Here is a 17,633-nt window from a genome sequence, read left to right as displayed (position 1 = left end):
CGGCTCATGACAGTGGTTGTTGAGATGAGACAACTCCTTTAAAGGGTAACTAAACTCTCGACAAACTAGTCCGAGAATTGAGACCCCCACTAATCGCTAAAACAAAGCGGGAAAAGCACTCGGGTGAGCGCTCAGCCGCTTCGTTTATGTTTGGCTTTTTCCGGAAAGCAGATGTATCTAGACTTTCTATTGAACCCGTACTCCGATACATTGATCTCCAAAAAGGGCCGAACAGAAATGAAGCAGCTGGGCGCTCACACGAGCGCATCTGATGCTTCGTTTTAGCGATTGGTGGGGGTCTCAGTGCTTGGACCCCTACCAATCAAAACTTCTGACATGTCAGAAGCCGGTGAAAAACGAGGAGGCACGCTGTGCTTTAAAATGTTAATTATTGTTATTGTGCTATGGATTTTAAAATATCATGGAATATGTATCCTTCTATTAAGTACTGACAATATCACTTATATTATGAGAGTGGTATTGTCACTATGGTGAACTGCATCATTTCTTTACATGCAGGAAATTCACTCCTCAATGTTGAAATTGCAACACCAAGAAGGAAAAGAGGAATGTCCAAGGGCTTGGGATGTGACGTCCAATTTCACTTGCAGTACAGAATGGATCACTACGCGCCATTCTTCCAATCAGACGATCCGTCCCTGCAGTGGTTCACCTCCACGGACCTCTTGCTGTAATTTCTGTTCATTGTTGTTCTCCCGACATCCGGGACATGCAAAATTAGAAAAGTGCTGACATCTCGGATTAGGCGCGTAGCGATCTGCCGGAGAGATAAAGCAAGGTCTCGTAGTTCAAGTATTTTGTCCCTCTCAGCACGCGACAAGTGGCGATTACTGCCACATCGACGAACAGGAGGCATCAAACAATCATCCCACACCACTTGATCCAATGTTTGAGGTTCCATGTGGCTAAAAAAAAACTTTGCTTTCAATGTGGCTTTTATGTCCCTCCCAAATGTCACAGATTGGAGATAGGTGCTTGAAAATTTGATCATTTGCAGATCTGAGCATCATCTGCTACTTCCTCGATTTGCATAACCTTATGGCTTGCCCTTCTTGGTGTTGCAATTTCAATGTTGAGGAGTGCATATTACATTTTAGTACGGGAAATTTCCCTTTAAGTGATCCAGAAATTTGGAGAGATTCACCCTAAGTATAAAGATAAGATCTGTAGGTCTATACATAGCCACATTTATTTGAAGAAATCCGAAATAGGGATGTTACTGCGTCACAATATAATGTATATACACTATTCAGCCATAACATTAAAAGCACTGACATGTAAAGTGAATAACATTGATTATCTCGGGACAATGGCAACTGTCAAGGGTTGGGATATAATAGGCAGCAAGTGAACATTTAGTTCCTAACTAAAATAGAAGGTCTTGTGTGTTGTCCCCAGTATGTAGTGGTTAGTACGTACCAAAAGTGGTCCAAGGAAGAACAACAGATGAACCAGCGACGGGGTCATGGCCGACCAAGGCTCATTGATGGGCATGGGGAGTGAGAAGGTTATCAGTCTGACCCCATAGAAGAGCTACTGTAGCACAAATTGCTGACTATTGCTATTACTAACACACAGTGCAATACAGCTTGCTGTGTCTGGGGCTGTGTAGCCGTAGAACTGTCAGAGTGCACCTGCTGATCCCTGTCCACTGCCGAAAGTTCATACAATGGGCACATGAGCATCAGAACTGGACCATGGAGCAAATTAGGAAGGTGCCCTGGTTTGATGAATCACGTTTTATTTTATATCATATGGATGGCTGGGTGCATGTACATTGCTTACCTGGGGAAGAGATGGCACCATGATGCACTATGGGAAGAACGCAAGCCAGTCGAGGCAGTGTGATATGCTCTGGGCAATGTTCTGCTGGGGAAGCTTGGCTGCTGGCATTCATGTGGATGTAAATTGATGCAGACCAAGTACGCCCCTTCATGGCAACTTATTCCCTAATGTCAGTGATCTTTTTCAGCAGGATAATGTGCCACACTGCAAAAATTGTTCAGGAATGGTTTGAGGAACATGACAGAGAATTCAAGGTGTTGAAATGGCATTTAAATTCCCTAGATCTTAGTCCAATTGAGCATCTGTGGGTGAAAAATAAATTCGATCCATGGAGGCCCCACCCCGCAACTTATAGGACCAGCTGCTAACATCTTAGTGCCAGATACCACAGAACACCTTCAGAGGTCTCGCGGAGTTCATGCCTTAATGGGTTAGAGCTCTTTTGATGGCATGAGGGGGACCACACTTCCGTTTTTTGCAGTAAAACATAAAAAACTGATAAGAGGTTGCAGTATTCTCCAGATTTTTTTTCCACCCATTACCCATTAATTTCTATGAAAAAAAAAATCATAATGGAACTGATGAAGATGCATTTTTGTATTTGTTTGAGTCCCTTAGAATGTAGTAGGATACATCTATCGATCGTTCATGATCAATTTAACAAAAAAACATACTGCATACTGCAAAACAATTCAAATGTTAATGCACTCTAAGGGTATGTTCACATGCATCAGATTTGTTTCAGGAATTTGTGCAACTAATAATCAGTTCAAAACATCTAAATGAGGTTGTTTCTGCAGCATGTACATGAATATCTGCAAGTCTGATTTCAATAAAAGGGTAATTTGCAGAAATTTCTTCAACAAATCTGCCCGTTTGAATATACCCTTTGGCCCCATTCGCACATTTTTTTAAAATCTGATGTGCATTTCTGTGGCAGAAATCTGAGACGTGCGCTCGGATTTCTGCTTTGGATGTGTCGCAGGTGTGCAGCAGATCTGTGCAAATCCTTACATTTTCTGTGCGCCATCCAGTATTTCTTTTAATAATTTTCGGCAATGCGAAAATTAAAATGCATAAAACTTTTCCCAATTATGTGAACCTGCGGAAATCTCACCGAAATCCATGTCAAATCTGACACTTGTGATGGATATTATAATTTCTTCATTAAGACTAGGATCACACACACAGGCCTTTATCTTACCCTAATCATAGTGCAGCTCTAATGATAGACAGACAGACAGACAGACAGACAGACAGACAGAAAGACAGACAAACAGACAGACAAACAGACAGATAGACAGATAGATAGATAGATAGATAGATAGATAGATAGATAGATAGATAGATAGATAGATAGATAGATAGATAGATAGATAACTTGATTGATAGTTAAATAAACTGATAGATAAATAAATAGATTGATAGATCTTCCAGTACATTTCCCCTTTTCATGGAAAAATGGATTGGAAAAAAAATCAACATTTATTTATCACTTTTCAAATCAGTAACCCTGTCCATATGAAAAGTAATACAGTGCACAAACAAATGTAAGTCCACACCACCCTGCAAGCTTGCCTTTAATAGCTGCACTCTGTCCTTTAATCTCTACACAATAGTGCGTGCAATCTCCTGTAACCTATTCTTGATGATCATTGTTACCCCCTTCAGGAACCAAATAAATATGAAATGCTGAACAATTTATATAAAAGTGACAAAACTAATGACAGCGCCGAGAAATAGAGAGGAGAAAAAAAATAAAGACAGAAGGAAAGCGAAGCAACTTGTTAGTTTCAGACAGAGCTATAAAGCATGACAAATCAATCTTCTCAGCAGTGATGGATCATAGAGCAGGATTATACGTTTCTGACTTGTATATAGGAAACCATTAAAATATTACCATTAAACCCAGACACTAAGGAACTGGAAACACCCTAGGGCTAAGCGTGCCAATATTCAACTGGGTTTTTCATTACGGAATTCTGTGTTACAGAGTTTTATGAAAGAATAATGGTAATGGTAATCTCTCTCTCTCTCTCTCATGTCATGTAAATGCATTCAATGAAACAGGCAAATGTAGAAAATACATAATACATTTCCATAAATAGTCTTCCCGATACAGTATGTCTTTTATTGCATTCATCAAATTCTACAGGATACTTCGGGGGAAAAAAACATTGAGAAAGGTTTTAGAACTAGGAGTAGATATTATCATTACTTCATTAAAGGAGAAGAGACATTGATGGCTAGAATATGCCAACAATGTCCAATTTCAGTAGCCCGTCGATCACTAGAACAAAATGGCAGCTGCTTTGTCTTCTGCCGGTGCTGTTTGGCTTTCTCCAGAGACCACATAGTTCTGGCTTTTTATAGCCAATTGCTGACCATGTGGTCACTCAGAAAAAGCCAAGCGGAGCCGATAGAAGACTAAGTGGCAAGGTTTTATCCTAGTCCTACTGACTATTTATTCTAGTACTCAACAGGTGTCAAAGTGGTCAGACCGCTGATCGGACATTGATAGTGTATCCTAGCCAGCAAATGTCTTTCCTAAGACAACTTCTTTAATAACAACATGGTAACCAATGATTACAGGGACTAGAAGGGGATCCTCATTATGGATAATTAAAATAATTATATGGACATCCATCTGTGCTAATAAATAACAAAATGACAGAATTAAGAAGTCTATGTCCACCTCTAAACCCAATAGCTTGGTAGAATCTATATTTTATTTTTTCGTTTACTATTAGTGTATGACGCAGGCTGTGGTACTTCAGGTTTCCTAGCAAGTACCTGACTTCCAATGTGGGTGACTACCACTACTAAAGTTGTCACAGGAAGCTCTATTGGATATACAATACATTGCAGCTCTATGATAACCTAGCTTAAAGTGATTGTCCATCATTGATAGAGCCAAAATTCTGTGCTGAACAATTTCATAAGATATCTTTGCAGTGGTCGGTGCTCTCTTTTCTGATACAGAGCACCAAATCCTTGCATATCTATAGATTTAGTGATATAATTCTGTCTTCCTGCAGCCACCACTAGAGGGAGCTAAGGAACTTATTGCATACTGTTTTATTATTGAAGTCAATGTATGAAGTACAGTATACAGTAAGCTTCTAAGCTCCCCCTAGTGGTGGCTGCAGGAATCTAGAAGGTTATAATTTTACTCAGTGTCTGTACACGAGAGTTTGAGACCCGTATCAAGAAAATAATGCTATAAGGATATATTATTAAAAAGTGCATATTCACTTTATGTTTCTCTCTCAAGAAGACTAAGAACCCTCCACAAATCATCCAGATTCATCATAAATAAATGAATGAAAAGTGCAGGAACAAGAACATGTTAACAAGTTATATGCTATGTACACATCTCAGCCCCAAAGCCTAAAATAAAATGCATTTTACTTAAATTGAACTAATATAATAATAATCTATAACAACTCCTAGCATAGACACAAATGCACAAAAGGATTTCATAGCAGGAAAATGAAAAATCTAGAGATTAATAAGGATCTATGGTATTAACAAAGAGTAAACAAGGCATACAGCTAGTATTTATCAGTCATGCAGTTCTGTCCTTACTTTGCATACATAATCCATCAGTACAGTTCTTTGACTGTAATACAGGGCCCTCACAGTCTTTCCCTCCGTTTCTTGGTGAAGGATTGGTACAATCTCTGCGGCGCCAATGTGTACACTCTGTTCCACAGGTTGACCATTTGCTCCATGCTGTCCATTCACCATCCTCTGAGGTAGACAATGAAGCAAAGATAGAATAGTTTAAATGGGGCATGCATTTTGTACTTTCTTTATAATTTTTTTTGTGTTATTTTATTGTTTAGCTGTGTCATATTGATATTACCCAGAATATTAACTATCTAGCTAAAATTGAGTTAAATGGGAATTTTATTTTAGTCAACAAGGGGTTAAAAGAATGTAGTTAAACGGTAATATTCTATAATTGTAATTTACAGATGTAGCAGGGCTACTCTATTCAATGCCCTGTGTCTGGCATTGCAGCTCATCCCATTTTTACTGAGAATTGGTGCCTCTTTGTTCTCATGATAAGTGCCAGCGGTGAGAGCCCAATGATCACAGATTGATGGCATAACCTAGAGATTTAAAGAACCCCTTTAAAGTCATGACCTGTTATTACCTGGGCAGAGGGTAGTGCAGCTTATCTTCTGGACACTTTGCCCATCACAGACAGAACCTCCATTCAGTGGGGTAGGATTTGTACACATTCTTGTACGTTTCTGGTAACCTTTCCCACACCGATTACTGCATGCAGACCACTCTGTCCATGTGGACCATCCGCCATTTACTAGAAAAATACAAATTATTAAATACACCATTAATTTTTATACAATACTACAGCCGTTACCAACTCTTTACCATGATGTATAAGTCCCCTCCTGGGGAGTTCCTAAGAGTGAAAAGTTTTTCTTTTGTTGTCCTCTAGGGAAGCCCTAACCCAGTTTCAAGAAACACCAAAATTTCACAGAACCCGTGTCAGGAAACAATGCAGTTACATTTAATGAAGAGCAGGTCATATATGGATAATGTACCCCAAGTAAAAAATGAAAGAACATAAGAAATGAAAAGGAAGCTCCGTGACTATATATTAAAGCACGGGTGCATTCATACAGCCCACAGTACTCTGAGGTGACTCATAGTCTTCTCAATAACCTATAGAAGGTGGTACATTATTCCTTATAATACACTAAGGAGCTGCAGAGCCTCTTTTTGAAGAGTAAAGGGGACATTTGTGCCCACCATTTATGTACAATAAATGCTCTCATATTTCTTGAAAAGTTTAGCAGCATCTGAGTTGTGTATAAGTGTGCCTATGTATACTCATCTCAGTATAATGAGAATCTGATGGTTATATAAATATTATTCACAGGCATGTCAATGTAAAATTTCCATGGACATTTAAAAAATTCTACTTCTGATTATTATTAATAAATATAAAGTAGTTAATTTGGTTTTATTCCTATTATATTTATGTTAGGTACATATTATGGGTTGATGTATTTTAGCTCAGTGTGTCCGCCTGTAGTGGTACATATTCTCATGTTGCATGCTCTGAACCCATTAATATTTTGCTCATAATTACCCTAAAGATTTTACACCCCCATCTACTGCTCTATATTTCAATAGATATTTTGAATGGCTCATGCAGTCTTTCTTGCTTACATTAGTCTAGACTCTAGTTATTATTTTCGAGAAATGCATCAATGCCTCACCATATACAATTACAGTTGCTGTAGTACTTCTTCTTTTGGCCACAATATTTTTGGCAACACACGTATAATTGGCAGTGTCTGAAAGCCGCGCTTGTTTGATGATCAGGTTATGATCAATTGTGATATAGAAATTCCGATCTTCTACAGGATCAATGACATCCTCATTTTTCAACCATTCCACCTGTAAAATAATGCATTTGAATATATTATTGCCTACTTGGCATTTCCATCAAAACTTATCTCGGTAAATGAAACAGTTCTATTGCACATTATTCACTTTGCAAGAATATTATATTTTAGAAACAATTTAATGATCACTGTGCATGTAATTGCAGAGCTGAACAGCTCTCGGCTCAGTACGGTGGCCAAGAGTGCACTGGTGAGCAAAAATCCATAAATGACTTCTTCAGTCTTGTCATAAGCCATTAATAATAGCCCAATGTCCTGAAGTAGATTGATACTAGCAGCACAAATAAAGGCAGAACAAATAGATGCAGAGTTCCCGAGTCATAAATAAATACCTCTCCCTTCCGTAAATTGGTTAATTTTATGTATTATCTGCTGAGCTGTGTAACAGATCAGCCACTATCTGAAAACTGCTATCTATGTAAATTGCATCCTAAATAGAATGTTTTAGTATTAGCAATATATGAAACTATTCATCTAAAGTTCAAGAGAAATAAAAAACAAGAAGCAAGTCGGATGTTCACTTGTCTAATGAGAACATTTATCCAGGTTTTATTTCTTATACTTGACAGAGAGTTTTAGACTTCTGGTATATTACGTACACTTCAAAGGAAACCACAGGAAAAAATATCAGCTCAATTAATTGAATGTGTAAGCAAAGCCTTGATAATGTAAACTGGGCCGGGCTGTCACCAGATAATAATTGCTTCATAAGCGCGTCATAGTATAAGTCAGTCATATTATAAATGTACGTATATTTTCCCTACAGCAGACTAGTCTGTAAGGCTGGGTTCACACTAATCCTTCTCTTATCTTTTCAGTGTTCCAAACACTTCAGAAAGTGAAAAGTGTTCCTAAAATAGCGTTGTTCAAAAAAGGTTTTACCTGCAGGTTTCCTTAGGTGTCAAGTAGGCTGAGGTATGAAAAAATGTCAACATTTCCTAGAACAGTTATTCCCTACCCACATTCCAACCTAAAAGAAGCTTGGTGTAAAAGCGGGTAAAGATTACATTTTCTAGTCAAGATTTGTTAACTGCTTTGCCTCCCGTATGCCAAGCATCTTTGGGGACTCTAAAGTAAGTCATCCTTACTGTAAAAGTGACAGCTTCTGCTGTCTTCTGGGCATCCATAACCAGGTTCCAAGGAACCCTGGTTGGGAAACATAATGGGCTTAATACTCGCATGTACTCTTATATAACTGGAATATATTTGTTATCCTTCCCAAAGTGCTAGTCAACAATTTGTTGTAAAATAACTCGGTATAAAAACATTAGTAGTTCAGTAAAAAGTATTAGTAAGGAGTCTATATGACGGGATGCAATGTTGGATCACAAACTTCATCTAATGGTACAAAGTGATACCATATGGCAACATATAATTACATTCCGACTAGATTGAATGAAACCTGTTATCACTTTTTCCCCTGTGAAATAAACATAGGGGAGTGTACTGCACCAATTAGAAATTCTAGTGTTACATTTTATTATTCTATATCGCTCTATAGTGTAGATCAGAGACCTGAAATGTTTGGAGTCCCACTCTGCTGGTCATATACAGTTTTTAACCAATCACACATTAAGTAGTGTTACTTACAGGTGTGTTCTTCCTTACCTTTTCCTCTTATCTCAACCTATTCTGAGATGTGTGGTGCAAGATGACCATCTTTGAAAAAAAACAAAACATGTCACGAGATGTCTATGCTATATGTGTCTATGTGTGGCCATCCAGTGGCTGTGATGTGAGTTGCAGCCTGTCAAGAATTATGCTAGGATGTCATGCTATTGTATTGAAATATTTTTCCTGAAAAATTGGAGTCCTTAACAAAATTCAAGCAAAGGATAAGTGTAGGCACCTCTGTGTTTGTCAAGTAATTGGCTAAAAAACATCTTATGACTATATAGTGCCCCCTATCTGTACTGCAAGCATATTAAGCATTGGCAGAGAATTCAGATCTCTAATCAGTCTTATGCAAAAATTAGTTGAATCAAAATAATTAACCCGCTGCATTGTGTGGTGAATCTTTACACTCCCCTATATTTATTTCATAGGTGGAAAAGGGGTGACATTTCCCTTTTTATGAATTGTTCCCTTTAATAATACATTGCAATTAGAAAAACCCTATCAGATCCTGAACAAGACGAGAAGTTCTCATTAAATCCATCACAATATGTGGGATGAACAGTGCCCAGTGTGTTTCTCTGGCAAACGATGGGTACAGAAGCACAAATTTCACACAGTTGTTCCAAGTACATTTGTCAGCGCTCACCTCCTTCCTCCATTCAGAGACAGATGTGTTATGTCTAATTATTCATTGATTGGTATCAAGAGATGAATCTTTATAATTGGCACATTTGTTCCAATTATCAAAGGAAAACTGCCACATGCCACGAAAATGAAGTGTGATGTAAGCATAAGTAACTATGAAGAGAGAAAACGGCAGCTACTTGTCTACATTGGGCCTACATAGCCCTAGGACATGTACAATCGCTGCATTGAAACAAGAGGAAAAAAAGAGAGGAAATGCAATCCAGAGCAGAATTTCATTACATAAATAAGCGCGTACAGAGTACATTAATCAAACAACTGATTATATGAATGAGAAGAGCTATAGCAGAGCAATTATCAGATGTCAACTCAGCCACGCCAAGCTAATGTCATCTTGAAGTTGAGCACTTTTGGCAGACACCCCGTGTTTAGAAACAGAGACCTGTAGGATTTGTATGAGTAATTACAGAGTTTCATTTTCTCCATTAACGTTAATTGAGACAGTTCTTCATGTAATACAGAGATGGCACTTGTCACCACACTTTCCTGTCTGTGTACGCGCCTTTCAAATTGACCAATAAAGTTATTGAAAAGCAGCCAGTTCCAAATGCAATCAAAACCAAATTTCATTAGTTGTTATCCAGCAGGCGCTAACTAACTTCATTGCTAGAAAGACATGTGTTATTTATTTGGATATTGTTGAAGCAAGGTGATCTAATCTGGGCGTCTTTTCTTGCCAGATAAAAAAAAAAACGGAGCCAACCGTGAAAAGCAGAAGCAAATACAGCACAAGGCAAATAAGTTCACTGGCAGATGAGTACAGTATTGGCACTATGCCGAAAAACTTGAAGCCTATCTATGGTTTATTTACCAAGAAGTCAACGGAGCAGTATATAAAGACAGATTACATTATATTCTTTTCAAATACATAACGTGAAGAAGCAATACTGAAGCACCCACGAACAGGATTTACATAAACAAATAATTCTTCAACTTCTGAGGCAGTGTCTGTTGTTATTTTCTCAAAGACAAAGCAGAATTTGCACCTTTTCTCTCTCGGGGGTTACATTCGGCAGAAACAATGTGGTATATTTCATATCCATTATCACTTGTTAAGAGACAGTCACTTAAATGACCATTACCGAGTGATAATGGCATCAGCGCTTTAGAGGATATGTCTAGAATATGGATTATTTGGATTGTACATTGCTTAGGCTGCAGGTGAAAATGTTATAAAGTGGACTAAATGGCCTGCCACACAAAATTCCTACCCAATAATATTCTTACACATGTATTTATTAAGTAAAGAAATCTTTAAATGGCATTTGAATGTATATGGAATTATTGCAGTTTAATCCAGTCTAATTGTAAAGGATCTGCCAGACACAGCTTCTGTGTCGACGCCCGTGATTAATCAGTCTGCACCTGCTCCTAGGTCTGATAGAGTGACTCGATATGCTACCACTCAGGCTGGTAGGCTGAGGAGTGGGAGAACCTATCACAGCCCGGCCAGACGGACCTAGCTCCCGCCCTCTGTCTATTTATACCTTCATTTCCTGCTCTTCCTTGCCTGTTATTCTGTCTGGTTTCCTGGCTCTGCTGTTCCTGCTAGTACTATTGACCTCTGCTTCAAATTGACCCTGGTTTTACTGACTACTCTCCTGCTCTGCTTTTGGTACCTCGTACACTCCTGGTTTGACTCGGCTCGTTCACTACTCTTGTTGCTCATGGTGTTGCCGTGGGCAACTGCCCCAATTCCCTTAGCTTCTGTGTACCCTTGTCTGTTTGTCTGTCGTGCACTTATTGAGCGTAGGGACCGTCGCCCAGTTGTACGCCGTCACCTAGGACGGGCCGTGCAAGTAGGCAGGGACTGAGTGCGGGTAGATTAGGGCTCACCTGTCTGTCTCCCTACCCCGTCATTACACTAATATTGTCTGGTATCCATGCTACAGCCTTCAGCATAAAGTACGTCCTAGATCCATAAATTTTAGTATGCAAATCGGTTGAATTTATTTACCAACTTGCAATAATACTCCTTTGATAGTGCACACGTTTTTTATTTAAGATCATCCGATTTGGTGACGTTAGTCACCAGTGTGCAAGTTAATTTAATTCCTTGAGGGCAAGTGCACACATGCCGGCACACTCTGGCAAAACTGTGAGAGTTTTTATTAACAATTATTGCATTGCATGTATGAATACAAAAAAACTTCACCAGAGCAGGCTCAACTTAGATTTGGCAACTGTGCTTTGTTGAATGGTATTATTATATATTAAAGAAGAATATGTCCACTTTATACAAAATGCCACCTTCCAATGGAATCTGCCTTCAGGACTGAATGCTTTAAGTAAGAGTATCCATTGCATGTATAGGAAATACAGCTATTACACCTGTGGCAGGGCTACCCAAATCCCTGTTCACTGCAACATTAATAGTGCATGCTATATGCAAATTCGAAAGCCTCTTATTCTGCTTGACCGGGAAACACCACACGGTTGCAGCCATATACCATAATAAGAGGTTGTGGTGATAAGACAACCCCTTTAAGAAAGATAAGAAAAGTATTTACAATTTTTCTCAACTTTCTTTGTAAACTTAAACTATGTAATATTGTCATTCAAAAGTGGCGTTATCTAAAGGACATAGCATAGTGTATGTAAATAACTAAAGACATCTCTAAATGTTCTCTTAAAAACTTTAAAAAAACTGTATAAAATAGCAATGCCTAAATAGAAATCTGCTTAAACAAAATATTACAGCCTATACTGTATATATATATATATATATATATATATATATACACAGCAAAAGATCATATAAAATGGCGTAAATCCTGATTTATTGAACTATACATAATACTTTATCCAATAAATGCTCAAATACTGGTTTCCTCTTAACAATTTTTTAAGGCTTTGCTCTTATGGTACTAATGTATTCTCCAGCTGAACGCTCTGCATCTGACTCTACAATACTTGAACAATTTTCAAGTATTGTATATTTATGAAACTTTTTATTTTAGAACATTCTACTTGTATTTTGAGTTTCACATATCTTTGAAGTAATAACAGTCACTTAATGTAACATCTCATATATGTCACTTGTTTTACATTAACATTCAAGGCATATAAGACAACTTTTACAAAGCTATTCTATCTTTGGCTGTCAATCAAGTTGTGATTCGTATATGTTAACCATAATATTTCTGACATATTAATATAGCCTTGCCTAACCTATCAGACTCTGACAATGCTTGAGTATGCAGAATACAATTTATTTGCTGCTACGTTCTTTATAAAGCCTGAAATCTCTATGAATTCAGATTTTTGCATGTTAAAATATGATAAACAGTTCCAATAGAGTCATATGTGAAGAGTGGGTAGTTGATGACTGAGTGGCGAGTCATCAATTTTGGACAGCATGTCATTTCAATAACAATTTCCAAGCTGTTGTTCATGTCACTGACACTAAATAATGATCACAACTTAGAAAGCCTACAAAAAATATTCACTATATCAAGAGAGGGAAACGGCAGATGTGCAAAGTGGCAATGAACCAGATTTTTGCCTGTGCCTGGTAGGCATCTCAGCTCAAAGGCAACCCAGTCTAACAGTATAGTGGTTATTTGCAGGTTCATGAGTTATATGCATGGCCAATTTTATTGATAAATACTGTATATAAGATGAAATGTTTGGAGGGTCTTACATGGTATGACATCATAGATTTATTTTTTAGACTCTTTTTTTATCATTAATTCAAATGTTAGCCTTGGGTGCACTTGTTATGTCATCTTAAAGCAGATGTCTAGTTAAAGATGATTTATTAGTTACTACCTTTCAGTAATGCATACTTACTATACATCTTGTTCGTGTTACTACCTTTAGCTCTGCTCCACTAGGACACAACTATATAGTTACATAGGTTGAAAAAAGACACAGGTCCATCAGGTTCAACCTTTCCCAATAAATTACCCGTCATTCATTGTTTGATTAATTATAACCCTCAATGCCATTTGTCTTAAGATTTTTTAAATGCTGATATATTATCTGCAATTACTACCTCTTGGGGTAGGGCATTCCATAGTTTGACTAATCTTACTGTAAAGAACCCTTTCCTATATTGATGTCTGAAACGTCTTTCTTCCACACGCAATGAATGTCCCTATGATCGGTGACTCAAGATTGACTCGATTGTTTAATAGCCGGCTAAGGTAGTCTGAAATTCAACCCCATTAAAATCTATGATCCGATCTGCTGTGCTGTCCCTTACCCATGCTTATATAGCAGCTTTGCTTGTTGAGATTGGCTGCTGTGTATGAGCACATGCCCACAACAACTAGGAAGTCATGAAGTACATGGAGTGCTGATTTAGTTCCAGCTTGGGCAAAATAATGATAAACTATGAGCAGTACTGGATTTGTTTTTCAGAAGTCTGGCTCCTTAGATTCAAATATGTAGGGCTTTAAAATTTTGCCTGCTCTTTCAAAATAAAGCAGAGCATTGCAGTGTGCTTCTCATAACATCATACCCTTTGGAGCCTTCGCCTTGTTTCTTCCTGCGTGTCCTCCTCTCTGGGTGTCCTCCCTCTAAGGATGGTGAACTAAGTACCAACATTTACAGCCTATGGACTGTAAACATATCCTTTTCTAAATACTGTAGCTGCAGAGCTGCTAAGAGACTGTTCAGGCATTTGATGGTGATGTTATATTGTGTTGCACAGTATAGATGTATTATATAATCTTCAGGGCAGTCAGCAGAACCCTGCGGCGCTACCGTAGATGCTGTGGTGTCACTGTACAAAGAATTGAGAGGCTTCTGGGAGAAAGTGGTAGGAAAGGTATAATGGACTAGCTAGGCTTAGGAAGAGCCTGTTGCTGATAAGATTTAGAGCATGGTGATGCTGATGCGCTTCACCACCACCCTGATAGTAAGGGGCAGAGGAGTGTCCTTATAAGAAAGAGGTTTGGCACCTTTTGATAAAAAACAGGTGAACTGTGTGACTGCTAGATATAGCTGTTGTGATTTCTGCAGTAGCGGGTGGAAGCTGGCTACCATCAAGAGTGGACTTGTCTTTCTGTGATGAAGCAGAGAAGGACTGGAGGACGCAAATGCCGAAGCCAGTGAGGTGACAAAGGTATACGCAGAGCTTAGAAGGAGCTCACTGGCTGAAAGGGGGCAAATCCTTGGAGGGGAGCGGTGAAGATACTTTACTGAGCTGAGTTAGTAGGCATCATGGAGCAGACGGGAAACCATTTGTGTAATATGTTACATGCTATGTGGGGATACAAATACATATGTAGCAGATCTGAAATGATCATTTATCTCTATGGATTGTGATAATTTACTGACTTAACACAATACAGTTAGTTTAGCTCTAGTTCCATTAAAACCACAAATGACACATCAAGATGGAGGTGTCTTCTGCTCGACCTTTGCTTCCCATTTTTGTTCCAGACCCAGGGCCCACCAGGGGTTCCTGGGTTTCTCTGGTGGGCGAGTCTGACCTTGCGAGGTAACAAATGTATGCATTTGAATGTCATTAGACCAGTGAGAACATTGGAGATGCATACTTTATTCTTTATCCTAAATGTTGTTGAAAATATACTGAAGTCAGGTATTTTGTAAGACTAATTTTTTTTCTTTCTTCAATTAAAACACGATTTAAATCACCGTTTTCCTCTGTGAAATAAATGATATAATACATTCATATATCTTAGCACATTTATTAAAACCATCATCCATTAAGCAGTGTGACAGACGGTATAATTAAGATGCTTATTTCATCTTAGCATTAGTCAATTTTATTTTTTTGGGGGAAAAATAATGTGCTCTTAATAACTCCAATAAGAAATTATATCAGGTACAAATTCACCGGGGAATTCTTTGGAGGCTAAGCAGGAGTTACGCCTTTAGGTGATATAAGGCAGAAGTTCCAATTAAAAGTCTGCTAACTGGAAGAAAACATAAGCTGTTCTCAATAAACAAATCTAACAGAAGTCATATTAATAATCAATTAGATTGAAGAGCCACCAGACACTGCCTGTATGAAAGCGTTACCATCTGCCGGTGGCATTTTATACTACTAGTAAAGCGGCTACCAGTTAAATACACTCTTGTTGTCCAATTTACCCTTCAAAAACGAAAAAAACAGACAAGATTCTATATATAAAATGAATGTTTCCTGCTTATGTTCACACATAAAGTGCAGTTCATGTTTTATGAGAAGCATTTAATAAACTGTATTTTATTAAACCAGTCTTTTTAGTCAATATACCAGTTCCAAATAAACTTATAGAACAGCTCATTGGTTTTATATGTGTTAAAGTGCACCTATCAATTCTGGTGTCAAGCATTTTATATGATGGAGGGACTTACAACACTTTTAGGATCATTTTTTGTTTCTTTAGGTTACATTCAGATTTGCTTGTAGTGGTAAAGCCAAGAGCTGCAACACTTCAATAAAAGCAATATGTCTGTTCGTCATGGCATCCATTTCTACAGGATTCATAAAGGATATGATGGATTTATTATGATCCAACATGTTCCCTTTTATTCGCTCTTTTGACGTAAACTGGGTTTACACTGGCACTTGGAACGAGTCCATTGATTTTTGATGATAAGAATAGCGTAGTTTGCAGCAGTATTATTGCCATAAAAAACAGGCAAACCTAACAAAGCCGTTATAAGTCAGTGGGATCCATTAGTATCATTAGTATCATAGGGATCTATTTGAAAAAGGTTCAATCAAAAAACTGTCATGGCCCCTTTAAGCCATGATGCTAATGTGAACAGAGCCTTATAATGGGTCCATCAGGTATCCTTTTTTACTAGATAGAATTATTCACTATTCTGACATTCAAAACAACTAGATGTGAACGGAGCCTTAAGCTGGCATGGTGGCACTTTCTGAGCATTAGGCACTCTATGTGCTGCTATCTGGTACCTCTGTAATATGACATCCAGTGGAGATACAGTATGGCCCCACAGACAGCTATGAATGCCATATTACAGCTCTGTACAACTCGAAGCTTGCACAGAGCCATAATATTGTTGTGTGCATTAGCCCTTATGCCCAATAATTGCCCAAAAAAATCCAACAAAACATTAATTTTTTGCATGAAATACTATGGCCATATATTGAGTAATATACAGTGAAGGAAATAAGTATTTGATCCCTTGCTGATTTTGTAAGTTTGCCCACTGTCAAAGTCATGAACAGTCTAGAATTTTTAGGCTAGGTTAATTTTACAAGTGAGAGATAGATTATATAAAAAAAAAAAAGAAAATCACATTGTCAAAATGATATATATTTATTTGCATTGTGCACAGAGAAATAAGTATTTGATCCCCTACCAACCATTAAGAGTTCAGCCTCCTCCAGACCAGTTACACGCTCCAAATCAACTTGGTGCCTGCATTAAAGACAGCTGTCTTAAATGGTCACCTGTATAAAAGACTCCTGTCCACAGACTCAATTAATCAGTCTGACTCTAACCTCTACAACATGGGCAAGACCAAAGAGCTTTCTAAGGATGTCAGGGACAAGATCATAGACCTGCACAAGGCTGGAATGGGCTACAAAACCATAAGTAAGACGCTGGGTGAGAAGGAGACAACTGTTGGTGCAATAGTAAGAAAATGGAAGACATACAAAATGACTGTCAATCGACATCGATCTGGGGCTCCATGAAAAATCTTACCTCGTGGGGTATCATTGATCCTGAGGAAGGTGAGAGCTCAGCCGAAAACTACACGGGGGGAACTTGTTAATGATCTCAAGGCAGCTGGGACCACAGTCACCAAGAAAACCATTGGTAACACATTATGCCGTAATGGATTAAAATCCTGCATTGCCCGCAAGGTCCCCCTGCTCAAGAAGGCACATGTACAGGCCCGTCTGAAGTTTGCAAATGAACATCTGGATGATTCTGAGAGTGATTGGGAGAAGGTGCTGTGGTCAGATGAGACTAAAATTGAGCTCCTTGGCATTAACTCAACTCGCCGTATTTGGAGGAAGAGAAATGCTGCCTATGACCCAAAGAACACCATCCCCACTGTCAAGCATGGAGGTGGAAACATTATGTTTTGGGGGTGTTTCTCTGCTAAGGGCACACGACTACTTCA

At 38.3% G+C, this 17,633-nt stretch overlaps 1 protein-coding gene across 2 annotated transcripts in view; it reads right to left on the bottom strand.

Moving 5' to 3' along the window:
• The window catches only part of UNC5C (unc-5 netrin receptor C), a 323,806-nt gene that overhangs the window by 60,382 nt on the left and 245,791 nt on the right, over positions 1-17,633 (bottom strand). For both annotated transcript variants that reach the window (XM_075860650.1, XM_075860651.1), the window contains exons 6-8: positions 7,062-7,242; positions 5,969-6,136; positions 5,395-5,559 (exon numbers count right to left, since the gene is read on the bottom strand). In XM_075860650.1, coding sequence (XP_075716765.1) covers positions 5,395-5,559; positions 5,969-6,136; positions 7,062-7,242 — 514 coding nt within the window. The remainder of the gene's footprint in view (positions 1-5,394; positions 5,560-5,968; positions 6,137-7,061; positions 7,243-17,633) is intronic.

Source organism: Rhinoderma darwinii, chromosome 1, assembly GCF_050947455.1.
Source record: "Rhinoderma darwinii isolate aRhiDar2 chromosome 1, aRhiDar2.hap1, whole genome shotgun sequence".
Taxonomy (NCBI): domain Eukaryota; kingdom Metazoa; phylum Chordata; class Amphibia; order Anura; family Rhinodermatidae; genus Rhinoderma; species Rhinoderma darwinii.
The sequence above is the reverse complement of the archived record's forward strand: the minus strand, read 5'-3'. Positions and strand labels throughout refer to the sequence as shown.